We start from the raw sequence: 27,345 nt of genomic DNA on the forward strand, positions 1-27,345 counted from the left end.
TCTTTGATTATTGCATTCAGCATCAACAGTAACTATACTGCTCAAAACAATTAGGGGAGCACACGGTCTTAACAAAATTACGCAAAGATGTAAACTGATAAGTAACATAAAATGAATCATCCATAATTTAAAGCCTACCAGGAAACCGAAGAAGAAAACTTTAAATGCAAATCAGTGTTCATGACGTCAAAAACCAGAAAAAGTAGATAAGGGCAGAAATCAGGATGTTGCAGAAACGCCTGTTTTATTGCCATAAATGTGAAATTCGATTGCGCAGTATTTTTTCTTCAGACAAGGTTACTTGAGAATGTCTCAACGACGTGATTTACGGGAATTCATGACATGGCGTGTATAAGCAGACTGGAATTCGGTTAAACATGACTTAGTGTCGAGGACGCTGCTGGAGTCTCCAGAAGTGTTGTTGCAGATCTGTGGAATCGATTCCAAGAGACAGGAAATGTTAGACGTCGACCAGGGCAAGGTCGGCCACACGCCACTACAGCAACTGATAACCGGTATATACTGTTAACAGCCCGTCGAAACAGAACAGAGAAGTCTACGCAGCAGCAAGGACAGTTGCTCCTGTCAACATGACGGAGGATGTCCAGCCAAACAGTACGTAATCGGCTTCATGAAGGAGGACTCTATGCACGGAGGCCAATGGTCTGCATTCCGTTGACCCCACGCCACCGTGTGGCTCGAAAAAGATGGGCTGCTGAACATCGAAATTGGGAGCAACATGATTGGAGCCAAGTGTTCTTTACAGGTGAGTCCCAAATCAGTCTGGAGTGTGACATCCGACGCGTTCTGGTATGGAGGGACAGGGGTACTCGAAATAACCCCGCATTCATTCGTGAAAGTTCACAATACAGATGAGTTGGTTGGATGGTATGGGGTGGAATCAGCATAGGCGGACGTACGGACCTGCATATCATTCGGAATGGCACTTTGACTGGCCTAAGCTATGCAGACGAGATACTGCGACCTCATGTCATCCCTCCATTGTCATCCCTATGTCCCTGGAATCATTGGAGATTCCGTTGTTTTCCAGGATGATATTGCCCAACCGCGTAGAACTCGTCTGGTGGAGTACATGCTTGCAGCTGAAACAATACAGCGTATGGAATGGTCAGCGTGCTCTCCTAACCTGAGTCCAGTCGAGCATGCGTGGGACATGCTCGGACGACGCATTGCTGCGCGATTAAGGCCGCCTGTTACTGTTCGAGACTTGGAGATCGCACTTCTTGAGGATTGGAACAGTATTCTCCAAAGTTAGATTGATAACCTCATCGCATCCATGGCAAACAGGTGTGCAGCAGTCTTAGCTGTTCTAGGAGACCACACGCCCTATTAAACGGACTTTTACCCTTCAAATTTTGACTTTGGAAAAAAATATATATTATGCATAATTTAATCCTGAACAATTTGATACCTTATTTAATACCATATGCAAAAAACTTTTCAAGTCATTGTAAAAATGCGTAACCTTTCCCCATAGAGATTAATACTAACAGCAGCTGTTTAAGCTTCTTTTTCTCAGCTGCCGGTTTCGCTGGTTTCTCGTTTTGCGCGTATGATATATCTCAAGACGCTTTAATATATTTCTGTAAAACTTTTAATGCATGTTTGTCTGGTTAATTTTTATGATCTGAACCTAAATTTATTAATTTTTTTAAATTATTTATATACTTTTTTGAAATTTTAAAAGTTAATACCAAAATTTTCCAAAATTTTGTGCGAAAATATTTTTTTTCTAAATATTAACTTTCGTTTTCAGTTAAAAATTAGGTTCAGATCATAACAACAAACCAGGCAAACACGCATGAAAAGTTTTACAGAAATAGATGAGAAACTTTCTGAAATATATCATGCACGCAAAACGAAAAACCGGCACTTGAAAAAAAAATAGGCTTAAACAGCTAGCTGCTGTTAACATAAATCTCTATGGGGAAAGTTTACGCATTTTTACAATAACTTGAAAAGATTTTTGCGTATGGTAGTAAATAAGGTATCAAATTGTTCAGAATTAAAATATGCATAACATATATTTTTTCCAGAAAGTCGAAAATTTTGAAGGTTAAAGGTCCTTAGACCCCTTAAAATTTATACATCATATCTAAACAGCACCTTTTCTCATCGTTTACATGTAACCAAATTATTGCCCCAAACTACCTTTTCATGTTTTTTCCATATTTTCAAAGAATTAAAGCTTAATTCCAAATTTTTTACGTCTTTTTGCTGTATTGCACATTGATACGCGTGCACTATCCATTGTATTCCAACACGTTGCTGTTTCGCACGGTTTTCTTCACTTTTTCGCTAGCTCCCCTAATTGTTTTGAGCAGTGCAGAACACATCGAAAAAAAAACTTATAATTAGGGGAAAAAATCGTTACAATGGATTTACATTTCGAGCGCTTCTACAATATTACTAAAATCTCACAGCGAATGCCTCCGTGTCTAAAAACGTTCTAGAGATCCCAAAACAAGAATCTCAAGCAAAATTGCTTTTACCTCAAAATGCACAATCCGCTTTAAATTTGTTATTATGCCGCTTAACTAATTAGGTAAATGCTGTGCTGTTTCACTTCTTCATAACATATTAGCTTAATAGCTGCTCAGATATTTGTATAACATTTTCATAACTTAAATTGTGATGTACTTTACTTTTTAACAACTGTCAAAATTATGTAAATTGGGGCCCTAGAAAAAGTGGTCCCTGGAAAAATTCGAAATAACAGGTCTAATTATAACCACAACTCGCATTAAGTGAGGTTTTTTTTTTTTTTTTTCATGAAAACACCTTGAAACTTTTCTAACAAATGTCACGAAATTGTAATTTAAATGATAGAAATTTTTACAAAAATTGGTCCAAATGGTTCAAAAAAAAAAAAAATGGAATATTTCAAAAAGTTGACTACAACAATGGCCAAAACCCGAAAAAAAAATCGATCCAAACTCCAATCAATAGAGTAATCAAGACTAATATTTTTTTACGGAAGAAAAGTGCAGTTTGGTAAAGATAATCATATTTGGTTAAATATAAATTTCTTTAAAATTTATATTTAACATTTTTATAACTAGAAAGAAAGATAAAATAATAACAATAAATAATAAATCATTATTTTAAAAGGAATCAAGACATGAATAAGTATCTATGTAAATAGGCTCAATTGATTAGGCTTATTGGAAAGTATTAATACGTACCAATATCTTGTTCTCTTTTGTGTTACGTTTGGGAAGAAAAATTTTTCCTGTAGGTGTTTTAGTCCAAGAAGCAGTTAGCTTCACCTTATTTGATGTGTTTCGAGATGGTCCAGCTACGGAATGCCGAGCCCTGTACAAAGCTTTTTCTGCTGATTCGTAAGATGGTAAACAAGTAACTATCTCGATTGATGTAGCAGCTTTGGTTAATTCTTCCCTGAAATATGAGTAACAAATATATTTTTGAAATCATATTTTCGTATTTCACTGATATTGAAAAACATATAGTAAAAAGAAACGACTTTGAATTTTGATCGATATTGATCTGAACAGGGGCAACTCGAACTTCATTTTTTGGGACGGCGGAAATTCTCAACTTGCTGAATGGAACGCCAAATTTTGCCGAATGACAGTGGCGGATCCGAGGGGAGGAAGTAATAAAATCGAAAATTCTGAGACTTCTTATACTGCAATACATTTGTGTATTTAAATATGCATAACATTTTAATGTAACTACAATATATAGTGGCATATTAATAGATGGCGGGGAGGGAGGCTAGGAGACTATAGCCCCTCCCATTCTTCCATTTAGTCAAAACTTAAAACAGATTAAATTGTGATCTGCAATGGAATGGAAAGGCTTGGAAGAAACAGTTTCGTCCTGCAATCGTTATAACTTTCAAATTAAACAGCCATACATATTTAACTACTATTTAAGGGGACTATAACCCCCCCCCTCTCTCCATGAGGTCAGAAATGCCTCTAAACAAAACCGAAATTCCAAAGATTTCAAATACTTCAATACTTTTTCGAATTTAAACATACATTATATTTAAACAAATGTATACACTGTGGCATATTAATGGTGAGTGGGAGGGGGAGGGGGCCTAAAGGAACTGTAGCTCCTTCTCCCATTCGGTTAAACTTACAACAGATTACAATGTGATTTGCAACAGCATAAAAAGGCTTGGAGGAAATAGCTTTCTCCTGATACTATCAAGGTTTTTAACCTGAAGTTATCAGTTTCAAATTAACACAGTCATATATTTTACTTCTTTCTCAGATTAACGTGGCTATAGCCCCCCCCCCCCCCCCCCAATGAGGTCAGAACTCGCACTGGATAAAACCGAATTTTCGGAGATTTTAAATACTGCAACACTGTTACAAAGAGCTTAAGCCTCTAACTTTGTAAAATTTTGTTGAGTGAGCCCCCCACTTCCCCCTAATGCCATCAAAGATTACTGAAAATTACATTTTTAATACACTATTTTCGAATATTTCTGGAAAAAAAATTCTAGCTTTTTTTCCAATTTGCATAATCTTCACCGCTTTTTTGGACAAACGTAGAGTTAAATTTTGTTTTTATGTTTCAATTTCAAACTACTTTTGGCGTGAAACTACACCTATCGATATTTATCGTCGCTTAAGTGAGCTTTAAAATATGTTTTTAGGACAGAGGGCTCCCGAACCTCCTTCCCCTAACAATACCATAAAAAAAGAAAATAAATCGGAATAAATACCTGGCACATCACTTTCGTGATCGTTAGGAGACACCCCCCCCCCCTAACGGTGACGAAGAAGGCGTACCATTGAGTTTTTTTCGAACTTTAGGGTCAAAAAACTTCCAGAGACAACCTGTGAACTTTTTCCATTTCCCAAACGAAATGCCACCTTTTGAACACTTAATTGTTAAAATATTTTCATAGAAAAACTTCAAAACTTCCCATTTTCTAAACTTAACAAACATCGACTAAAATTGTGTCTTTCAGACTTTACTGACGAAAATTTTCCAGAGAGTGCCTCCGAACCCTCTTCATTTCCTAAACGTCACTAATAGTTTTAGCCCAAATTGGGGGGTTCATTGTCGAAAGACTTCCGGAGGAGATCCACCTAGTAACGTAAATTCACCAGAAGTAGCGTAAAACTCCTTCTTAATGACTTCAATTTTGAAAAATTTTCAAAGTAAATCACCAAAGAATTCCTCTCCTAACGTCCCCAAAAATAGTCTATAATCGTTTTTCACCGAGTTCTACAGCGAAAAACTTTCAGAGAGAGCCCCTCGACCTTCCCCGTCACCTTAACGTTATCCCATATAGCATAAAAATGCGTTTTTAACCTTTTGTTTGCAAACTTTTGGAAAGAGCATTCGATCCCCTAATATCGCTAGTGAAAGCTTGAAATTGACTAAAGTAAGGAAAAATACTCGGGAAGGAACCTCAATCCCATTTCACCTAACTTTACCACCAAAACGTTCCAAAAATTGCGTTTTTGACATCAATTTTTCAAATTTCTACAAGAGGATCCTGACTCCCTTCACGCGTCCGTTTCTTTTTACTACCTTTCTTTAGAAATAGCTGGGATATAGTGTTTATACATCAGCTTTTATCTTCACTTTTTCCATAGGGAGTCATACCATGTTTACACTCTTCTTTCTGTTATGCGTTTTCATCTACCAATGTAATAATCTACTCAGCTTTATATGAGATTTTTTGCCTGAGCATGGTTTTAGCTACTCCAAACTCATGAGCATAAAGCTAAAGCGCCGCAGCTGCAATCTCTAGATACTGTAACTAACATTTTCGGTGTTTGCTTGCAATTCCCTGGTCAGCTGGCTCTTCTACAAGTACGCACAGAGTCATGCAAAAAGACGAATTGACTGGATCATCAAAAGCAGTTTGTTACACATATACTATTAAAAGTCAGTAAATTTTTAGCTTTTGCTGATAAAGTACACCATTATTGTAGCTATTGGGCATTAATAGAATCAGAATTTCAGTGAATAAAATTATTAGACATTTTCATTTTACATGCATGCCATATGCGATAAGGTCACTTTCAAAAAATCATAAAACATTTTCTAAGAAAAAAACGGGATGCAGTGTATATCCACTTGTTAAGCAGTAAAAGGGGTTCAAATGAGCGAATTTTTAGATTTTTAAAAAATGGGCTTGTTGAGTAATCAAAAAAAAGCGTTATTTTTTTTAATTTTAAAAAATTTTAAATTTTATTTCCAAAGCTGTAATATCTAAGGATTGCAATAAAATATGTTATAAAACTATCATTCAGGGCTTTGAACTGCCATCTCCGTTAGGTTAAAAAACTTTTCTTTTTCATGCATAAAAAAAAATCATAAAATCGGTAAAAATGCAGTTTTTTTTCGACACAAAAGCAATTTTTTTTTCGATTTCAAAAAACCTAAGTTTTCAAAAAATGATGTCTTGATGAAAAATGCGCCCTTATTTAGTTTTAGAAAAAGAATTATTCAAATACCTCAAATACTTAGTAAGTATTAATAGTAAGTATTAATAGTATGAAATAGTGTCCATTTCAAATCGAGTGTTTTGCTGGTTTTTTCCTAAATGGCCGATTTTGAGCAGAATTTTAATAGGCTGTAACTCACGAAAAACAAATTTTCTTGCAAAATCTTTTTGGGATATTTTATATGTTCCTTAGTTGTAACTACTGTAATTAAAAAAAAAAAAAATGCGATGGTCATATGACACTTTTCATACCTGCCTGGATGATATGAAATGAAATGACTCGGATGGCATTTCTTCCGAAAGCTTACTTTTACGAATCGAAAAGGGCTTCCTTGACACCCCGAAATGCGCGTCTGGTGCGATTTAAAGTTGTTATATTTTCTATTGCTTTTCTGCTCGAAGGTCACTACTACTATGTTCTAATTTAAAAAAATCTTAAGTGTTTTGGTATAGTTGAACTTACTTATATATCTTTGAAACAGGTACTGTTGTTTCCTCTTTGCTCATTAGGTGCGTGGAAGTGGCATCCTGAACTTTTAACTAATTTATCTTCATGTAATGAAAGTCTTGCTTTGCAACTATTGTCTACCGCGCATCTCCAATATGTTTTATTATTTCTTGTTTGCTGTATTCTAAACATGTATCCCTCGTACATCGCCACTTTTCCACCACGATTTGATTTTATGAAATAAACCGCATTTTCCGATTCCGCCATTTTCAAGCTTTCTTGAGTTAAAGCTCAGCAACCATGTGCCACAAGCACTAAAAACGAAGGCAAAGGACAAACAAAATGGTCGCCCAGAGAACGTTTCACCTACACTGTCACTGTGCAGGGAAAAAGGGAAATATGGAACACAAAAAGCATCAACCTCAACTGTCTTGAAAGGTGGAAGGGGAAAATGTCTGTGTCAGAGAAAACCATTCCAATGCCCCCGCCCTTTCGCCGACACGAAATCTTCCCCCTCCCGTTTTTCCCTGTCAAATTCCCTTTTGAGATATTTAGGGATTTAACGTCGGCGAAAAGGCGGAAGCAGAGGAGAAACAGGAGGAAGGAAATTTCGTACTGGCAAAACAGCGGTGGCTAGACGTTTTTAGATCGCAATCCTTTCCTTCCCCCTGTGAAATCATTAAAAAGAATATTTTAAAATGATGAGACCATTTCTTTTAACAAAAATGGAGCAAAATATTGCGGGGAGGAAAGGGGGTGTTTACATATGCGTTTGAAGCAAGTTTTACGTAAAATACGTTCATAATTGCCTTTTAATGCCTACCATCTGCGTTGCACGGTCTACCTCGAAAATAAAAGTTGTGCCAAGTGACGCATGTTCAACCATCAGACTTAAATATAAGAAAAAAAATACAGCAAAATTTCCGGTCAACGTTTAGAAATGAGCACTTTATGACCCAAAATTTGTTTTGATTCCAGAAATTTAATTATTGTTTTCCTTGCCACAAACATTCCTTTGGTTTTAAATGCTATAATCATACAGTTAATATGATCATTGCCGGCCAACTGGTGGTCAGAGGAGTCTAACTGCGATGGGGAGATCGCGGGTTCGACTTCCGGCTCGGACCATGGTTGTAATTCTTTGGTTGTACTTCCTCTCTCTTGTCCTTGTACTTCTTTTATGTGAATGTGTCGTTGTGCTGTGAATGGTTGCCTTCCATATAAACGGGTCCTTATGGCAAGTGTGTACTGTGGAAGTCAAATTTAACTCCAAATTATGGTAGAGTTGGAAAATAACAGGCACAACTCAAATTGCCAGCTTAGCTGCAGGGCCGTCCGAAGAGGGGGGCGAGCGGGGCAATCGCCCCGGGCGCCAAGATATGAAGGGGCGCCAAAAACTAAGCTCTTACTACATTTCAAATTCTTTTTAGTATTACTCTTTTTAAAAAAAACTAGTTTTTAAAATCTAACACGTTAGATTTTGGATTGCATGTTTAATTATGTAATGTAATTGATACAAAAATGTTCGATACTCTATCAAAAAACTAACATTCTATCTGTGGGAAAGGGGCGTCAGAAAATATTCGCCCCAAGCGCCGTCCTCTCTTGGGACGGTCCTGCTTAGCTGTAGCTGGCCCAAGACAACAACATTTTGTTAATACGCAGCAAGTTACCGCTCTTAAGTCAGGGCTAAGGGAGAGCTACATGTAGAATGCCGACAGCCCGCTTATGACCATAGGGCTACTCGTAGATGACCATGGAGCTCACTCGTAGCATGGTTATGACATCCAGAGACTGCACTGGTGTCCTTGTTATAAACTCACCAGTCTGGAACAGTCAATAACCGAGCTGGAGGCAGATATCCTCCCACTGTAGCTAAGATTACCTTCAAACGGATGAAACTGCAGTCTCTGGACATCATAACGGGGCAGTCGGTATATTTCAGATAATCTTAATGCTTGGCTTCTTTGTTTTCTATGCATTGTATTGAGTTCTTACTTTTTTTTAGTTCAATTTAGAATTTTTTTACATTTTTAACAGCAGGAAGTTGTCGACAGAAACAGCACAAGACAATGCTGAGGTGGTTATCATCGGGGGCGGAGCGGTGGGCACGAGTATTGCTTATCATTTGTCCAAGTATGGAATGAAAGGCGTAACACTCTTGGAAAAGTCTGAACTCACTGCTGGATCGACATGGCATGCGGTAAAAACTTTTCTAGAAAAAAAAAAAAAAACATTTACCCAAATAATTATTGTACAGTTACTGAATACTCCGTGTTCAACAGTTAGTAGAGTTGACAGTGCTTTAGGACAAATTTTAAATTAATTGTCAAAATCTTCAGGGCTTCTTCTCAATGCAGTGCTTAAAGTCATTTTTTGACTTGAGGAAACAAATAACGAAGTCTATACTGCCGTGGGCAGGTAAACGGCAATATATGCAGAAATGAGTTTTCGAGACACTTGAAGAAATGTGTGTTGGATTTCATACTAACAATATGGAAATGTTGGAATTAGACTTTTTTTCTTGCCTCTTTCCATTGGAAACCAAACAAGCAAGCTTGTACAATAAAGCTAACGTACAAAAGATGTCAAAAATGTAAAAAAATGGAAAATGAAAAATTTGCAGTTGCTGCCCTTTACCTGCCAACGGCAGTTTCTACTCAGTATAATTGATTTGATTTTTTTTATAAGGTTATAAATTTGTAATTTTTTTTTCTTTCTAATAAAATTTTATTTTTTTTAAACAGATGCTACTGTTGAGCGTTTTTTAAGGACTAAAATAATAGTTTCAATGTGATCCAGTAAAAAATAAACTTTTGAACCGCATTTTACTTCAAAGGCTGACATGCAAATGGAAAATGAAAAATTTGCAGTTACTGCACTTTACCTGCCTACGGCAGCATACTCAGTATTATAATTGATTTGATTTTTTTTATAAGTTTATAAATTTAATTTTTTTTTCTTTCTGATAAAATTTGATTTTTATTTAAAACAGATGCTACTGTTGAGCGTTTTTAAAGGATTAAAATAATAGTTTCAATGTGATCCAGTAAAAAATAAACTTTTGAACCGCATTTTACTTCAAAGGCTGACACGAAAATGAAAAATTTGCAGTTACTGCCCTTTACCTGCCTACGGCAGTATACTCAGTATAATTGATTTGATTTTCTTTTATAAGGTTATAAATTTGTAATTATTTTTTTCTTTCTGATAGAATTTGATTTTTTTTAAACAGATGCTACTGTTGAGCGTTTTTTAAGGACTAAAATAAAAGTTCCAATGTGATCCAGTAAAAAATAAACTTTTGAATCGAATTTTACTTCAAAGGCTGACATGATTGTTTTTCTCAAGCGTTTGCACGTACTTGAGAGCGATAAAGCAAAAGGCGTAGTCCCCAACTGATATCACACTTTGAAGCTGAGGGAGGTTCGTGGAATTGCGACAGTGAGTAACAAGAGAGCGAATGGGGTTTGCAAGAAGTGTGACATCACGCGTTTTTTAAAGCAATATACTCATGAAAAACAGCCTAAAATGCGACAAGGGGATCTGGTGGGGTAAGGTGAGGTGTGACACTTTGGAAAGGCAAGAGAGGATCACATTTGTTGAAAAAAAAGTGTGACATTACTTACGGAAAACCCCTAAAATGTTTCCTAAGTGCATAAAATTAATGCTTTTTTTTACCGCTTAATCTCGAAAAAAAAATGAAGTATGAAGCTATAACAAAACAGATACACAGATTTTGCTTCATATCTCAATTGTTTATTTTTCTTTCCCAATTTTTTTTAAAAATTAAGTGATGTCTTTATGAAACTAAATCTTCTTACGTCTTTTAGTTAATGTTTTAAAGAACACTAAAAAAAACGAATGAAACGTAAGAGCATTAATGTCGAGGTGTTTTTTTTTTTTTTTTTGGAAAATGTACTGATACCAACTTTTTGTCTTGATTTGTGAGTATATATCTTGTTAATGGTAAAACTAGACTCAATTTTTTTCTAGGCCGGCCTAACTGCTCTCTACCATCCTGGAATCAACATGAAGAAGATCCACTACTACAGCATTAACCTATTCTCACAACTAGAACAAGAAACTGGACAAGTAACTAGTAAATTGATTATCTTTTAAAAGCAACACAAGAAACGAATGTTCATTCATATTAAGAAATCTGTTAACTCTGGGCGAAATTTCTCAGTAATAAAGAGGTTTTTGACATCGTTATATTTAAACATTACAGGTTTGTAGTTCGCTATGTTGAATTGAACTTGATTAAATTAGGAACTTGTTTGCTGTACCATGAATGTTTATTTTTCAGCCGAAGAACTGAATATTTGAGCATAAGAAACAAACCTTTGTGTTGCAAATTAATAATAGGAAAGACAAGCGTATGAATACACGCACCCTTTTTACTAGTATTAAAAAACATCGATCAAGATATAGCTTTTCAAGAAAGTAGTGTGGGGCCAACATCAGATTTTTTAAATAATTTATTTTTAGAGACTATAATTCTGATGGTACATGAAGAGCACATTAGTATCCCAGTGACCACCGCACCTATCAAATGGTGAAGATCACGATGTAATGCCATCGGTTCGAAAGGTAAATTCAGCAATCAATGCCATGCGCTACCAGCACAATAGCATATTTTGCAAATGATTGCAAAAATCATTAAAAACTACATACATATATAATTTTGTTGTGAATTGTAATTAAACTGTAAATTATTCCGTTATTTATTTTATTTTATCAATTAATTGAACTTTCGTGAAAACTGAAATATCTCTATCCTACGCTGCTGCGAACCGTTGCAGTAAAGACAGTTTTACACAAATCGTCGAGAAGGAAATCTCACCAAATATCACCCATCTCTCCAAACTGACAATGAGCTGGAATCTCACATTTGATGACAACTTACTGATAAATCACCAAATTATGATCAAATGTCAATTAATGCTTGAGGTCACTTCCATTTCATTGCTTCCGTTTAATGTTGAAATTTTATCTTCATTACTTCAAAAGTATAACTTCAGAAAAATTAATAAATATACGAAAATATCTGTTATAATTACAGTATAACTTCGATTTAATGATACCTGATTTAATGATTAATATATTTTACTGGTCCGGATTTGACTGCATTGAATATCTATATGCTCCTCGATTAAACGATATCCTTGATTCAATGATAACCTTTTCAGTCCTTTCACAATTGTTAAATCGAGGTTATATTGCTGTTTATAAAGTTTTTAAAAAAATGGCGAATTCATAGCAATTACAGAGCTTCATTGGCTTTCTATATGATGTAGAAGCTAACACTATATCGCTCTTTTTGACAGCCTCTGAGTTTCCATACGCCGGGCAGCATCCGGCTTGCCACCACGATAAGACGCATGGACGAATTCAAGTACCAAATGCAACGTCAAGGCTGGAACCCAGCTCCCCAGAAACTTATTACACCTGACGAAATTTTTGAGCATTTTCCTCTGCTGAACATGGACGGCGTAAGTATTAAACATAGATTTTTCAGGAAACATTGTTCCCTTGCAGTAAATCATCATTTCTTTGCACTTTCATTTTCAAACGTCATGTTCATAGATAAATAAATTTCTTATTGAAAATAATGGCAACGCAATCACAAAATCAATTGCTATATCTGGTGTCAAATTTCATTTAAAAGAGAACTTTTACGTTATGTATACATTCGTTTTTTATACGGAGCATATTTTCGAACTGGCACTGTAAACTATATTAATAATGTTACGTACAACTCTGAAGCGATCAAAAATTTCACAAAATATGCACAAAAAAAGCAACGGTTAAAATGTTGTTTACATTTTAATAGTTCAAAATATATTGCTGAGCTATCTTGTAGGCTTTCAAGCTCACGATATTATAGAGCTCTTAGTCCCTGTTTTAGTACTAATGAATATCCAGGATTCGAAAAGAGGCAAAGAGGGATATAAACAGAGTCAGAAGTAAAGCTTAAAAAAAAGTATCTAAAAACTTGCTCTATGCCATCCAGTGGCGGATTTACCATGTCGCAATTGCGAGCGATCCCCAAGATAATGTGTAGGAGCCCCGAAGGAAATTCAAAAATGCACATGATAAATGCTTTGCATAATTCTATGATAGAAAAAGGATTTAAAAAAATGCATTGCGACACTGCTCCAATCGAGTAAATCCGCCACTGTATGCTATGATAAAATGTACCTGTTTGTAATGAAACGAAATTAAAATAATTAAGAACAAAACTTTTAAAAAATTAACTTGAATTCTGAAATTTTGAATTCAAATTATGTTTTTCGCAATCACGAGTTGCGACAGGACCCTGCTGTTTAAGGGCTATTGTTTCTAGAAATGGCTCCTGTCCCCCAAGCCTGCCCCTCCTCCTGGGCGGTTACATGTGTCTAGTTGTGTGTGTGTAGGCGCGCGTGTGTGTATGTGTAGGCTTGTGTGTGTGCGCAGATTTGTGCGTATGCACGTAGGCGTGTGTGTATGCACGTAGACATGTGTGTATGAGCGTGCGTGTGTGTAGGCATCGACGCCACCAAACCAGGAGAAGCGGACTCCAGGAGGTAGTGCTCGAAGCCGCGCCTGCAGAGGACGGTGGGCCGTGATGCTGCAGAGACCCCTGGTCCAAGCTGAAAAAGGCACGGATACCAAAAACGGTCAAACGAGAACAATAAGCAATCGTGTGATTGCTCAATAACCTTTATAATTTTCAACAAAATCTTTTTCAGTTACAACAAACTTTTTTTGTGTTTTCATCTTGCTATTATTTTAAAAGAAAAGCTTCAAATTAAAAATATATCTCTTAGTGTGTATGTGTTTCCTCCCCTGACCACTAGTTCTTTTGAGACGCCCTGACAACAAACAAAATTAAAGAAATATTAGCAAAATTTATTAGAGGTGCTTGCCGTGAGGTCGTATAGAATTTTGCGTTTTAGAATGTTTAACTCGACTTAATACTGTGCGTTGTGTTTTAGATCAGAGGTTCTCAATCTGGGCGCCGCGGCACCCTAGGGTGCAGTAGGAAGAGACGAGGGGTGCCGCGAAGTGTCTATGGTATCAATATATATTTAAGGTATGTGTGCAAAATTTGATCATATACACCAGTAAGGACATCCCCTCATTGATGTAGTATAGTAAAAATTTGCTAGATCGTGACTTCATCGTCATCAGAAACTGATGATAGAGTGCTATCAACAAGCAGTTTCTAATTACCAGGCAACAGAAACAAACTGATGACAAAGTGTTATCAACAAGCAGTTTCTAATTACCAGGCAACAGAAACAAATGGAAACCAGGTAACAAAAATTTTTCAGTGATGTCAAAACTACCTGACCTTATTTTACGGTAAGATTCGTTTCGACATGGATCACTGTAGGTTACTAGTATGAAAAAAGTAATTTATTGTTCTTAAAGCCTAATTTACGTTAGTAAGGCTAAACCATCTTTCTTTGTTAAAACTACTAAAAAACATACTTAAAACTTGAATTTTTACTTGGTTTAATTTTTTTTCTTAGTTTTTATGAGTCATCTGATGAGCAAGCAAAAGCAGGAGCCAATTCAATCATAAATGAGCGAGATACTACGTAATGAACATGAACCTCAGAGTGGTCTTATTTGGTGCACTTATCTTATAGAGATGGACTGGGGTGCCGTGAGAAAGTTCTAATTCTTCAAAGGGTGCCGTGAGTCGAAAAAGTTTGAGAACCCCCTGTTTTAGATCATAATAAAACAAACCGCGAGCCAAACTCGATCACCGTCTCCACCATTTCTGAGCACGTGCACGAAGTAAAAGAAAGGGCATTACCAGATTTGCTCGAATCATGTCTATAAAATAAGAAAGGAAAAGTACCTCTGATTGATGACACGAATTACATTAGAATGCATGGTTTATTTCGGTTTCATTTCACCTAGGGACTTACAACTAGCCGCCGTGAGAACGCAGGTCCTTTCTTCCTCTTCCCTGCTGCACGCAGCAGAATCTTTCTCGCAATCCTCCATTAGGCACTACAGTGCTGGCATTCGTGGTTCTCCTAATTTTTCTTGTGTGATCAGGCTGGACAGGATCCCAGAAGTTTGCTTGGCCGATACTATCAAAATTTAGGTTCCATTCCACTGCTCCTAGGGGTAGTTGAAAGGCGCCCAACACATCGGAGAAAAATCGCTCCGAGCATCCCATTACATACCGAAGTTCAGGATCCGCAGGCATCTTTTAATGTGTTTCCAAACTACGGTGTCCATGCAGTACTGCTGGGCCGTAACCCCACAGTGGAGTAAGTACAATACGTTGTGTTTTGATTTTGTGGACTTTCGAACCGTAGAATATAGAATAAATAATAGTTGGATTCATTATAGCACATTGAATAATTAATAAATAAAATAGTACATATACAATTCTAAACTAAGTTTAGATATTTAGTCAGGAGTTAAACATTAAGACTCAAAACATTAAGGATTTCAAAAATAATTCCGCTCTCCAAAGAAGTTAAACTTTAAAATGATCCTACGTATTCAAATTAAGTAGTAGGAAGTGGGAGCTAGTATAGTAGGTACCAAGATTTCGATCCTATATCCATTAAGTAATCAAAATGCACTCGCGCGCGCGTTTCCATTATTTTGACGCCGGACTAAACGCCTCGGAGAGATTGCAGAGCTCGGAAAAGCTCTTCTACACTGAAGTTCTAGATCGTCTTTTTTTCTCGAAAAATCTTAACTCCCCGTTTTATACCGGGGGACGCTGTTCCCTTATCGGGACACATTCTCTCAGGATCGTAGTTCAAACATCTGGAGAGCCAGCTTCTAGGAAAACCCTATGTTATGGAATACGGAGTGTTGCGAAGTGTCAGATTGAAATTTTGTTATTTCCAAGTCTTCTATTTTATGGGCTCGGAAATGTCAGAACTTCAGAAGTTAGGGTCTGGTGGGGTAAAGTGGTCATAAAATCGTAGGTTTTCAACTTAGGTGGATAATAAATACAACAAATTCTTTAAACACTTCAACTTTTTTTGTTGTTATTTTACATTGCATTATTAAAGAACACGGTACATTGAATTTTAAGAAGAAAAATATTGATTTTAGTAGTTTTATAGCATTTTCTTTTCCCTATGTTTTTATGACCACTTTACCCCATGGGGTGGGGGAAAGTGGTCATAGCATGGGGTAAAGTGGTCATAGTTAAAAATGGATGCAAAACCATTATAAATAACTGTAATACTTGTATATTTCGGCTATATTTATAGTTACTAGTATATTTACGAGTACAGGCGTGTATACACGAATATATACGTGTCGTGTGTTATACACGAATAAACACGTTCCTATATGAGTAGATACATGTATACATCAGATACATGCATGCACATACCTACTCAAGTATACTCAAGTATATAACATATATACGAGTATGTAAGCATCTATTCGTGATTACCTACAGGAGTGTATATGTGTCTACATGAGTACATACGTGTCATAGGTATATACGTGTCATGTGTATACACGTGTCACGTGTATATACGAGTATATACGCGTATAAACGAATATCATATGCGCGTATACACTTGTATCTCGAGTAAATACGTGCATACTTGAGTATATAAGTGTATAGTAAACGTATGTACGCATATATAAGTGTACATACATACATATACGGCTATACACGAGTTAATTCGTGGATACATCCAGTGAGTCTTTGGTACGTGTCTACTCACGTATATATAATATGGAAGCACGAGTATATACGCATGTATATGTGTAAACACGATTATATACCTGTATAAACATATATACGTACATTTACGTGTATACACCAATACATGTATGTATACACGAGAATATACGCTTATATAGATTTCGGCCTACAGAGTGATTCTAAGCTCTTGAGCAAAAATCAAAGGGGTGTGAGAGGGGAGGATAAGAAGCAAAGAATCATAAGGAAGTTATAATCACTGACGCGCTACATGCACACAAAGTCAGAAACTGATGGATGCAAAGCAGTGCACAAATTTGTTGAACAAAGATTATTTCACCTTACATTTTAGTTTTTAAGAAATATTTAGAGCAGTTGTTAGAAGTCACGGCCTGTAATATCTCACGCATCACAACAAAGGCGCAGCGGCTGATGAAAGTTTTTCAAAAGTCTCGTTACTGCAACGAAGAGTGATCTGTGAATACGACGCATGTATTACTACTGCAGGCCGCAAATTTCTTCAATCGCTTTAAAACTTTCCTATTCCTATTCCTATTCAGAGTCGCAACTGACTACAACTGTATTTATGTCGAGGACTGCATACTAAGTGCCACCGATAGATGGCAGCACCATCACCGGATCGAACAGTTAATGAGAATTTAGAACTAGTCCAGGAGCTAGTAGCTACCTGGTGCTAGCACCCCCCAGAGGTATCGTTTCATTTGGAGGACATTGAGACCACGAGCATATTTAACGTCGTCCAGTCCCCTTTAATGACGACGGTGGGTCTTCAACCATCGAGGTTCGAACCCAGAACCCTCCGGCCCCGAATCCGACACTCTACTGATCGGGCTACCACGGCCCGAAAACTTTCCTAAGACCTAAAATGTTGTGTAAAATTCTTTGCGTAATAAATTTGTGACTTTTTTTGCATCCATCAGTTTCTGACTTTGCGTGCATGTAGCGTGTCAGCATTGTGTTTGTGACCATATGTTCCTTATGATTCTTGCTTCCTATCCTCCCCTCTAACAACTTTTAATAATTTGCTCAAGAGTTTAAACTCACCATGCATGCTTGTATTTCTTATGCTTGTATGTGAGTGTCTACTCGAATACGTACGCGTATATACGTGTCTACCTGAGTATATAAGTGTTCTTATATATACGAGTATAAACGAGCATATGCGTGTGTAGTAGAATGTGTAGCTTTATGGATAAAAAATACTTGTAGATACCCATATACGTATTTTTTCACGCATTTATGTGAACACGAGTATATAGGCGTATATATACGCATATACTCGTATATTTAACCCCGTTTACTGTAAAAACAATACATATTAAGTAAAATTAATATTTAATTTGTGTCTGTCTTATACTTAAAGATTAAGTGACATTAGAAGAACAATATTCGTTAAGCCTAATATTATGACCACTTTACCCCATCTTACTTAAATTGTTCTAAAAAATTATCTAAAATAGATTCAGCTAACTGCTAATGAGTAAGAGTTCTTGAGACATGTAGGAAGCTTCCTGTGCAGTCAATCTGTTCCTAATTCTAACAAACAAAATTTCCCAAGGAAGTTAAAAGAGGTGTTTAGATTTTAAAATTTTTCATATTCACGCAAAATATTTTTTTTACCTAGTAAAATTTGGCCAGTTGTAAAATTTTGTATTCAAAATGTAGTTTCTAACTGCCCTACTCTAAAATAAAATTTTCACATTCATTCGAACATTTATTTCCAAGTTATAGCCATTTATTTGACGTATGACCACTTTACCCCATTGACCACTTTCCCCCACCAGACCCTATATCCTGCAGCTGTGACTCGGGGACAGGAAAATGTTGAAATGTGCGAAAGAAGCTAACCCCTTTTGACCCACTGGGGGCGTCAAAGAGAATTCCAAGCGTAGTTTACTCAAAAATAAGCGGTTCGGAAATTTTCCTGCCAAAATGTGTTTACTTCTAGTTCTCTATTTTATGAGATGCGACTGTCTGGGGGTCTGAACTTATTTTCTGCGCGGGAAAATGTACCCCCGCGCCGCGACAAAAAGTCAACTCTTCTTAAGCAAAAGACGCTCAAAATCACGAGGGAGGCTATTTGCAGCGGAATGAAGGTTCCAGAAAACACAGCCCGGGTGCACAGAATGGGGTAGATGTCCCTTTTCAGGCTTGTGGGGCAAAAGGTCAAAATCAGGCCCCACAATCCGGTAATATGCTGCACGCACCTTTGAGGGCATCTTGCAATATGTTAAAGAAGACACACATAATATCTAAATATTGATGTTAAAGGCTACGAAAATAGATGACGACGGATAGCTCGACAAAAATGTAGCAGGACTGAAATTTTCACGTGCGCCGATCCCGAAGAAGTCCAATGATGTTGTTAATTGTGTTCTTCATAATTTTTCTTCCATCACCTTTTCTTCACACGGAAAGGTATGGAGGTCAGAGTTAACATTGAGGAGAGAGTGCAAAGTGGAGAAAAACAAGAGTGCAGTAAAATATATGTCGAACTCAATTATTTTTCTCTTTAGTCTTCAATATAACCTCTCTGAAAGAAATGACTTTTGAAACTCTTCTTTCTTCATTTCTCTTTTTAGAAACTGCATGGATAACTTCTGTAATTTTAAAACTTTTTTTATTGTTGATTTTAAGATTTTAGGCGGTTTGTACAATCCATCTGACGGCCATATTGATCCGTACTCTCTTACTATGGCCTACGCTGCAGGAGCCAGGAAACATGGTGCTAATATCCTCATCAACAATCCTGTGATTAACCTGAAGCACCGCTCAGATGGCAAGTGGGAAGTGACGACACCAAATGGCACTATCCTCGCCCAACGTGTCATCAATGCTTCTGGTAAAATCCTTGAATTTATTGAATCGATACAATTGATTACTTTCCAATTTGAACAAATTTATTTAGACAGATGTTGAAGGCAACCACTGCCATTTCTCAAAATACAAAGTACTGATTGTTTTTTAATCAAATTAAAAATCATTAACTCATTAATGTAATATATTTTAAATATTTATCTACAAAATTGATATACGGACTTAAGTTCATGACGTGGTATTCTTTGCTATAAACTCATCCTTTTCTGATCGTACACAAATTTGTCCTGTAGGGAAACAGCGATATGAACAAATATACATACAAAAGTGACGACCACTAACAGAGTCTGACCCCAGCAAGGCTGGTTCCAATCAATTTATCAATTCCCGGTGAAGATCAAAAGTCTCCTTTTAACTAAGTACGCATTTGCTGCATTGCAAGTAACAATTGCTTTTAGCTAAATATTCAAAGTGCCTACAGTCCTATTGAAATACTAGTAAAATCTCTTCTTTTCAACATCAGCCTGTAATTTAAATAGCTTTAAGCGGTGATCTATGTTTCTATCTTTAGTAGAAAAATTTAGCCCATCAAAATCTGTGTTTTAATAAAATTTAAACAACTTATCTCATTCCCTTTTTCTCTCTTTTGCTGGAGACTGTGGCTGATTTATCATTTTGTAAATGTCACAATTGCAAGGAGTTGCCACAACATAAGGGCCCAGAAAGGGGTCCAAAACTGCACTTGAGAAAATGTTTGCGTTGACCAAAATGGCTTCAAGAATGCATTGCGACGCCCCCTCAAATGCGTGAAACCGCCACTAGCATGAGACTGTATATTAAACCATTTAAGCTGGAAATCATAATCTAAGTCTGAAAGTCTGCTTACTGAGTAGCCCTCTTTTAAGGAAATTGTTTTGAATTTTCCTTTGTCTCCCGTCATTTCTTTTGAAAAATGATTTAGCTATGAGATGAATGATGATTGAATGCAACATAATTTCTCGACACAATTTTTTCAAAAACCCGTTTTTGGCTAGATTTGAAAACAATAGGGGAAACGTGAAAATATTCCGAACCAAAATATTTTTCGGAACTGAAATCCATTATAGGCTATTTTTAGGAAGGAAGGATTTTGGAGCTCTTAAGCGGATATTTCTAAAATCGCAATTTTATATTATCTTTGGTGACGTTAACAAAACTGGGAAGCTTCTACGGATCTTTCGGATATTTTTCAACATTAATATCTGAAAAAATATAACTATAGACTTTTGTCCACCTCACCTCGACAATTGATGGATATGCCCTAGCGCCGTGAAAAGTTACATAAGCCTGGCAGTTCTCCTCCGGAATTCTTTTGAAATATAAGTCCCAAAATCGTATTTTAAGCATTGTTTGATAACGATGGATTTAGAGCGGGCGGGGTTTCAGTGTGCCCTCACGAACTGTGTTTTTGAAACTGAAGTCAATTTCAGGCTAGTTTAGGCAGGAAGCTGTGGCTCCACGGAACCGTCTAAAAACGAAATTTTCAGGTATAGTGATTGCGTTGGAGAAAAGGGGGATCCGGGGTCTTTCCCCAAAAGTTTTTGAAACTGATGTTTGTAAAACGCAATTTTAGTTTGTTTTTCAATATGTTAAGCGAGAGGGGGTGGAATTAGGGGCTTCTCTAAAGACGCTAATTGAGACTGTCTTTGGTAGTAATGTTTGCGAATGGATTTCGGGGTCTTCCACTGCAAAAATTTCGAAAAATGCCAAAGCAATTTTATATGGCATTTGATGATAGGAAGGGCTATCGACTGAAAACACGTTATGGATTTTGGAGCCAACATTTTTAGGCTATGTTTGATTAAGCTAAGGTGGAAGAGGTGAATCAGAGACTTAATTGGGTCCTTAAGATCGATGGTTCAACCAGCGAAATTTTTCGAAAGTAAAGTCCCAGAAACGCAATTTTAAGCCTTCTTTAGTTTCGTCAAGGAGGTCATGGCATCCTTTTGGATCTCCGTTTTATAGCTACATTTAAATTTGCTTCCTTAGGCAAGCGCCTTGTCCTCCTACCTGATCTGAAACCGGGCAGTTCATTCGAGATTTTAATCAGAAAAATTGTCGTAAAGGAGGAAAAGTACAACATTTTAGTTCGTCATTCAGAAATGTTACTCTCAAGGGAGTCGCAATTTTCCACTTTCTCTCCACGCATCCACGATTGTTAAACACAGAGTTTGTTACATAATTTGCTATTTGAAATGCTTGCGAGAGTATCTAATCAGTATAACTTTTTTTAATAAATAAAATGTGTCTTCATTATTTAGGTCTATAAAAGCTTGGGGGGTAAACATTAGTGCCCACCCAGGTGCTCCTTTTAGACGGCACCATTTCATGCTTCAGAAGGACGCCTTTCCCCTCCCCTGTGTCTATGCCTGTTTACCGGTTCTGTCACAAACTTTGCAACCAAATGAAGCATGTGTGTTAAGAGTAGATATTAATGGACAATGAACCAACACAATGTTTCCTAACATTCTATTTTTCTTAAACTATGCTATGCTGTCGGGAAATCGACACATACTTTGACAATTGAACATTTAAAAATCAGCATATTTATTCTACTTATTATAAGTTATCTTGTGAGAAATTCTTGAGGAATTTTGCTTGATTATAAGAATTATATGATGCGGCCTGCGGCCGCCCCTTGCTTTAACCGCCCTTGTGCGGCGCACACTCTGCACACCTGCTAGGATGAGAACAATAGTAAGGCATCTAACCCACAGAAATAACACTATGATATCCTCCTGTCGCTTTGAGGTGACAAAATACAAAGTGTAAAAGCTGCTGTTTCTATAATAACAAAAAAAAAAAAAAAAAAAACCATAGTCAATGGAATGGTCTGCATAGAAGGGAAACAGCAATTGTTTGCCCTAGGCCTCCACCAGAGACTGGCATTTGTGAAGGAGGAAGGAAGAGGTACATAATTTTAGTTTCTTGGGTGTCCTTGGCATGCACAAAGAACTGAACATGTTACGGCCAAATGTTCTTACAATGTAAATGCTTATACTTTAAATGCCTCATTCGACTTCTTTTTTAATTTTACAGGCTTTTGGGCTCATGAAATCGGAAGACTATTGGGAAAAGAACTACCTCTGGTTCCGATTCAACATCAATACATGATCACCAAACCAATCAAAGAAGTGCAGAATTTAAAGGTAAAAATCAAAATATTTACAATACCAGTGTTTTCTGAGGACAATGGAAATGTTTTTGCGCAAGTTTTTCAACAAAGAATCAGTTATATATACAGTAAAACCCCTCCTAACGGACAGCCCTCAAAGGCGGACACCCCCTTATGCGGACAATTTTTAACTCCCTGGTTCCAAGGCAAATAATATTATAAAACCCCTGTACTGCGGACACCCCTCTATTGCGGACAAAAAAAATGTCCTATTAGTGTCCGCGTTAGAGGGATTTTACTATATATATATATATATATATATATATATATATATATATATATATATATATATATATATATATATATATATATATAAGCAAATGTTGAGAGTTCTAACTCTACAGTAAGAACACGTGATTAGATGTGTTTTTACTGATTTGAATGTTTAATAAAACTCAGTTAATATTTCCTTATAGATCGAAATTTGAACTCAAATTTTTCGTTCAATTTACCCTGACAAGGCGAGGGCACGACTTAGATAAATGATCTCGGGAGTTGTAGCACAAGATTCAGCTCCAGTCAAAGGAAAAAAGCACACTAACATTCAAATTTCTTCAACATTTAGTACCGCGGTCGGTAGTTCAAACAATAGCGAACTTTACCATAAACCTAAGTATCTTGTCTATTGTTCTACCTATGGAACACTTTTCTTTCTTTCGCTATTTTTTTTTAAACACCAAAGGGCTCCGTCCCCTGCTCGCTGACTTTCAACAACTCTCGAGAATTGCTTCGCGAAGTGATTAATCGTCTGCTAGTTTGCTAATAAGTGTGAAGAATTTGAAATTTGAAGTCATATTTAGCCTAAGATTTTGGCAAAATTACAAACGCTTTTAACTCGTGTTCCAATTAACTTAAAATAGCTTTCATTTTTTGCGGAACAAACGTTCTTCTGAGTCATATAACGCAAGAAGTTTTTCACCCCTTTTTAGGAAATTTATGGTAAACTTTAGCTAAAAAATAAATTACAAAAAATAGTATTAATAACATTACAGTTTAATAATTCGAAACTTAAAAAGATCACTTCAAAGCTCACCCCCCCCCCCCCCCAGTGTTTAAAGTTTTTGTTCCAATTTCGAATGGGGCTCGTGAAATTGTGAGTTTTTGTGACAAGAGAAAGGTTTGGGGAACCAAGAAGCGAGATATCACGCATTTTTTATAAGACTATGTTTTTGAAAAATATTGTAACGTGTAACAAGGGGGGGGGAGTAAGATGAAATGTGACACTCTGAAAAAGAAAATTTAGGAGAGGGGGGTTAAAATGTTAAAAAAAGGAGTGACATTATTTGTGAACAACCCTAATAACTAAAATAATTTGACGTTGTATTGATTATGTCACTACGACAAACTTATTTTATGTAGAAACATTTGACAAAGTTCCCGTTTCGCTTCATAAAACGGCTAACTAATTGTTATTTAAAAAAAAAGAGTTATTTTGGTTTGTATTTGAGATATAATTTTGACAACATTCCTTCTTCAAGACAGAACCGCCTGTACTTCGACATTTAGAGGGGTCATTTTACCTGAGAGCAGAGCGTGGGGGTCTGCTGGTTGGACCCTATGAATACACCCACAAGATGAAAGTCATAGAAGAATGGTCCACACAAGGTGTTCCAAAAGGTCAGTTTTCTCAAATGCATTCCAAACAGAAGGTAAGGTTTTCGGAAGTTTTTGAAGGCCATTCAGAAAGTAAAAACAATTTGTAATAAAAAATTTCAAAAAACCAAGTACAAGATTTTTTATATACATCTGAAAGAGCGACTAAAACTCTAATTTTCTACATAGTCACCATACAAACTGAGGCATTTATCATGGCGGTGGACAAGCTTTGAAATGTTTTCGCCATTGCGTTCTCCTCCCTGCGATCTCAGCCACTTAGTGACGAACACCCGAAGATCCTAATCATTGTCGTTCAAGTGCAGTGTTCCGATCTAGTTCTTCATTCTTTTAAACCAGTGAAACCACTAGGTGCAAGCTCGGGACTAAAGGGCGTAAGAGGGAAAGCCTTGTATCATCACTCTCATTTCATTGTAAACGTTAATTTGGTCATTTTTAAAATGAATGCACTATTTTCGGACAGAACTTTCGTTCGTTACATTGTTCCCGTATAATCCGTACACTTGCCGATAAATTTCTATAAGTTTTAGTTTTTTTGATATCAGAAACCAAATCACATACCGCATCTCATAACTCGTGGGATTTTCAATTTCTGCGCATATTTTAAATTTTGAATATCGAAAAAGCGGGCAGCGCAGAAATGTTCCCGTCGCGATGATTGGATGCCGACTATGCCGAGCACGCAGACACCAAAATAGGCGACTGGCACGCTACTAGCGGCGTGAGACGGAAACATTCTTTACTTTCTGAATAGCCCTCGTATTTACTTGGTCCAAAGTAAAATTTTTAGAGTAGTATGACAATATTTTTAAAGCAAAAGTTATACAAGCAAAATGTGACAAGTGTATGTCGATAGAGAAAACTTACTGTTTAAATCACCGAGTTATATTAAGTGTGACTTTGATAGGGCATTTAATGGTATTTAGGGGAAAAGATCCAATTAGAAGTAAAATTGTTATTGAAAATAGAATTATTGAACAGGTGAAGCACTTCAACTACCTAGGATGTGACATCACCTTTGACCACGACAAATGATGTCCAAAACAAACTACATAGGTTTCAACACTTATGTGTTGTGGAACCCTAACAAGAACATTAAAGGGAAAAATGAAAAAGGAAACACAACTAAAGTTCTATAAGGTTATGGTGGTGCTAACCTTACTATACGACTCCAAAACATGGACTTTGAACACGAAAGAAACTAGTAGAATTCAATCAGCAGAGATGAAGTAACAATTGGAAAAACCATGTTCGACGTATGACACGAGGTAGACTTCCAAGAATTGCCTTTTATTACAGATCAAGGGGCAAACGAGACCGTGCTAGGCCCAGGAAACGGTGGGGCGACCAAGAAGCCGGAACAGGCTATATGCCTAATCCTTGACGATCATGATGATGACTTTGATAGGTTTAGCTATGAATTTGACAAGTTCACTTCTTTTTAGGGAGTTCAGTAATAAAGGGATGTGTTATTAAAGTGAATTGTTTAAGTTGAAATATTTTTGTAAAACTACTACGAATGTGATCCGATTCAATTCAGCGCCAGTACTCCTCCTTATCACCCCCAAAAGGGGTCAACATTGTCAAGGATATGACTCAATTTATGAGAGCTACACTGTCGCAGAGTACGATCTTAGCGGGTCATTATAACCGTTTACGAACCCGAGAAAAAACTGATTTTAGCAAAGAATCCCACATATTTTTTTATCCTCACTGACGTTTCATTTTAAACTTGGAAGCATTCTTCCTCGTATTAATTAAAACATTATGACGAATAAAATGCTTTCCTTTCAAATTTTTTATCACATCCGATCACAGCTCAAAATAGAATCTTGAAACCTGTAACAGAACAGTTAATTGTTATAAAGTAAGTATTTGTTTGCACGGCGTGTCAAGAGATGGCGCCACTAAATAATGTAGTTATGTGTATGCGCTCTGCTCGAGAGGAGAGCCCCGACGAGCAATGCAGGATGTTGGATGTGTAATCTAGGAATAAAGCATTTTGATCTCTCCAATGTGTTTCCCTGCTCTGCAGAACCAACATTACAGTGGCGACGAGGATGCGATAAGAGCAGAGGAGAAAGTGATAAGTGAGTGATGCATAATTTTCGTTCGTCGGGAGGATATTATTTGCGAACTGCAAGCACATGGGGGTGCTAAGCCTAACGTGAAGGCAAGCGATTAGAACACTTCGGAACCATAACGGAAAACGAATTCTGAAGCATGGGTTCGTTTGGCCACATCAAAGAATACGATTCGGCAAACGAATCATGGACTCTCTACACGGAACGGTTACAGCAGTTTTTTGTTGCCAACGAGATAAAAGATGCCGATCGCCAAAGGGCGATCTTTCTAACCGTTGTGGGGCCCAACACTTATGCTCTGCTACGTAATTTGTTGTCCCCATCGGCCCCCACAGCAAAGACTTTGGAGGAAATTATCCAAGTATTGAACGCGCATTTCGATCCGGCCCCGTCGGTGATAGTGGAGCGCTACAAATTTAACAGCCGCGTGCGCCGAGCTGGCGAATCAGTGGCAACTTTCATAGCCGAGCTACGGAGTTTGGCTAAACATTGTAATTACGGGGCATCTTTGGATCAGATGCTGAGGGACCGCATCGTTTGTGGTATCCAGGACGAGGGTATACAGAGAAAGTTACTGTCGGAGACGCAGCTCACGTTGACGAGAGCTACGGAACTGGCAGTAACGATGGAAGCGGCAGCAAGAGATGCCTCCAACCTTCGCTTGTCGTCAGGCGTTGAAGTAAACAAGATGCAAGCGAAGAAAAGTCCTAGCAGATGCACAGCAGACGCACAGAAATGCTACCGATGTGGCGATCCACACGTGCCAAGTGAGTGCAGGTTCAGAAGTTCTACATGCCATCTCTGCAAAAAGATCGGGCATATTGCAAAAATGTGCCGATCGAAACAAAAAGTTAAGAATTCTCAAGTGAACAGTGAAGAATGTGAACAGTGAAGAGCCTACTACTGAGATGTCAAGAACCTATACATTATTCAACATCTGTGGTATGCAAGAAGCTCTGCCCCCAGCAAAGGTGGAATGTATTATTGAGGACCAGC

At 37.1% G+C, this 27,345-nt stretch overlaps 1 protein-coding gene across 1 annotated transcript in view; it reads left to right on the top strand.

The window, feature by feature from the left end:
* Positions 1-27,345, top strand: part of LOC129225265 (dimethylglycine dehydrogenase, mitochondrial-like) — an 84,989-nt gene that overhangs the window by 34,139 nt on the left and 23,505 nt on the right. The window contains exons 3-8 of the mRNA XM_054859848.1: positions 8,952-9,114; positions 10,908-11,006; positions 12,242-12,406; positions 19,258-19,462; positions 22,516-22,625; positions 24,130-24,268. Of these exons, the coding sequence (XP_054715823.1) occupies positions 8,952-9,114; positions 10,908-11,006; positions 12,242-12,406; positions 19,258-19,462; positions 22,516-22,625; positions 24,130-24,268 (881 nt within the window). The remainder of the gene's footprint in view (positions 1-8,951; positions 9,115-10,907; positions 11,007-12,241; positions 12,407-19,257; positions 19,463-22,515; positions 22,626-24,129; positions 24,269-27,345) is intronic.

This window comes from Uloborus diversus, chromosome 6 (assembly GCF_026930045.1).
Source record: "Uloborus diversus isolate 005 chromosome 6, Udiv.v.3.1, whole genome shotgun sequence".
Classification (NCBI taxonomy): Eukaryota; Metazoa; Arthropoda; class Arachnida; order Araneae; family Uloboridae; genus Uloborus; species Uloborus diversus.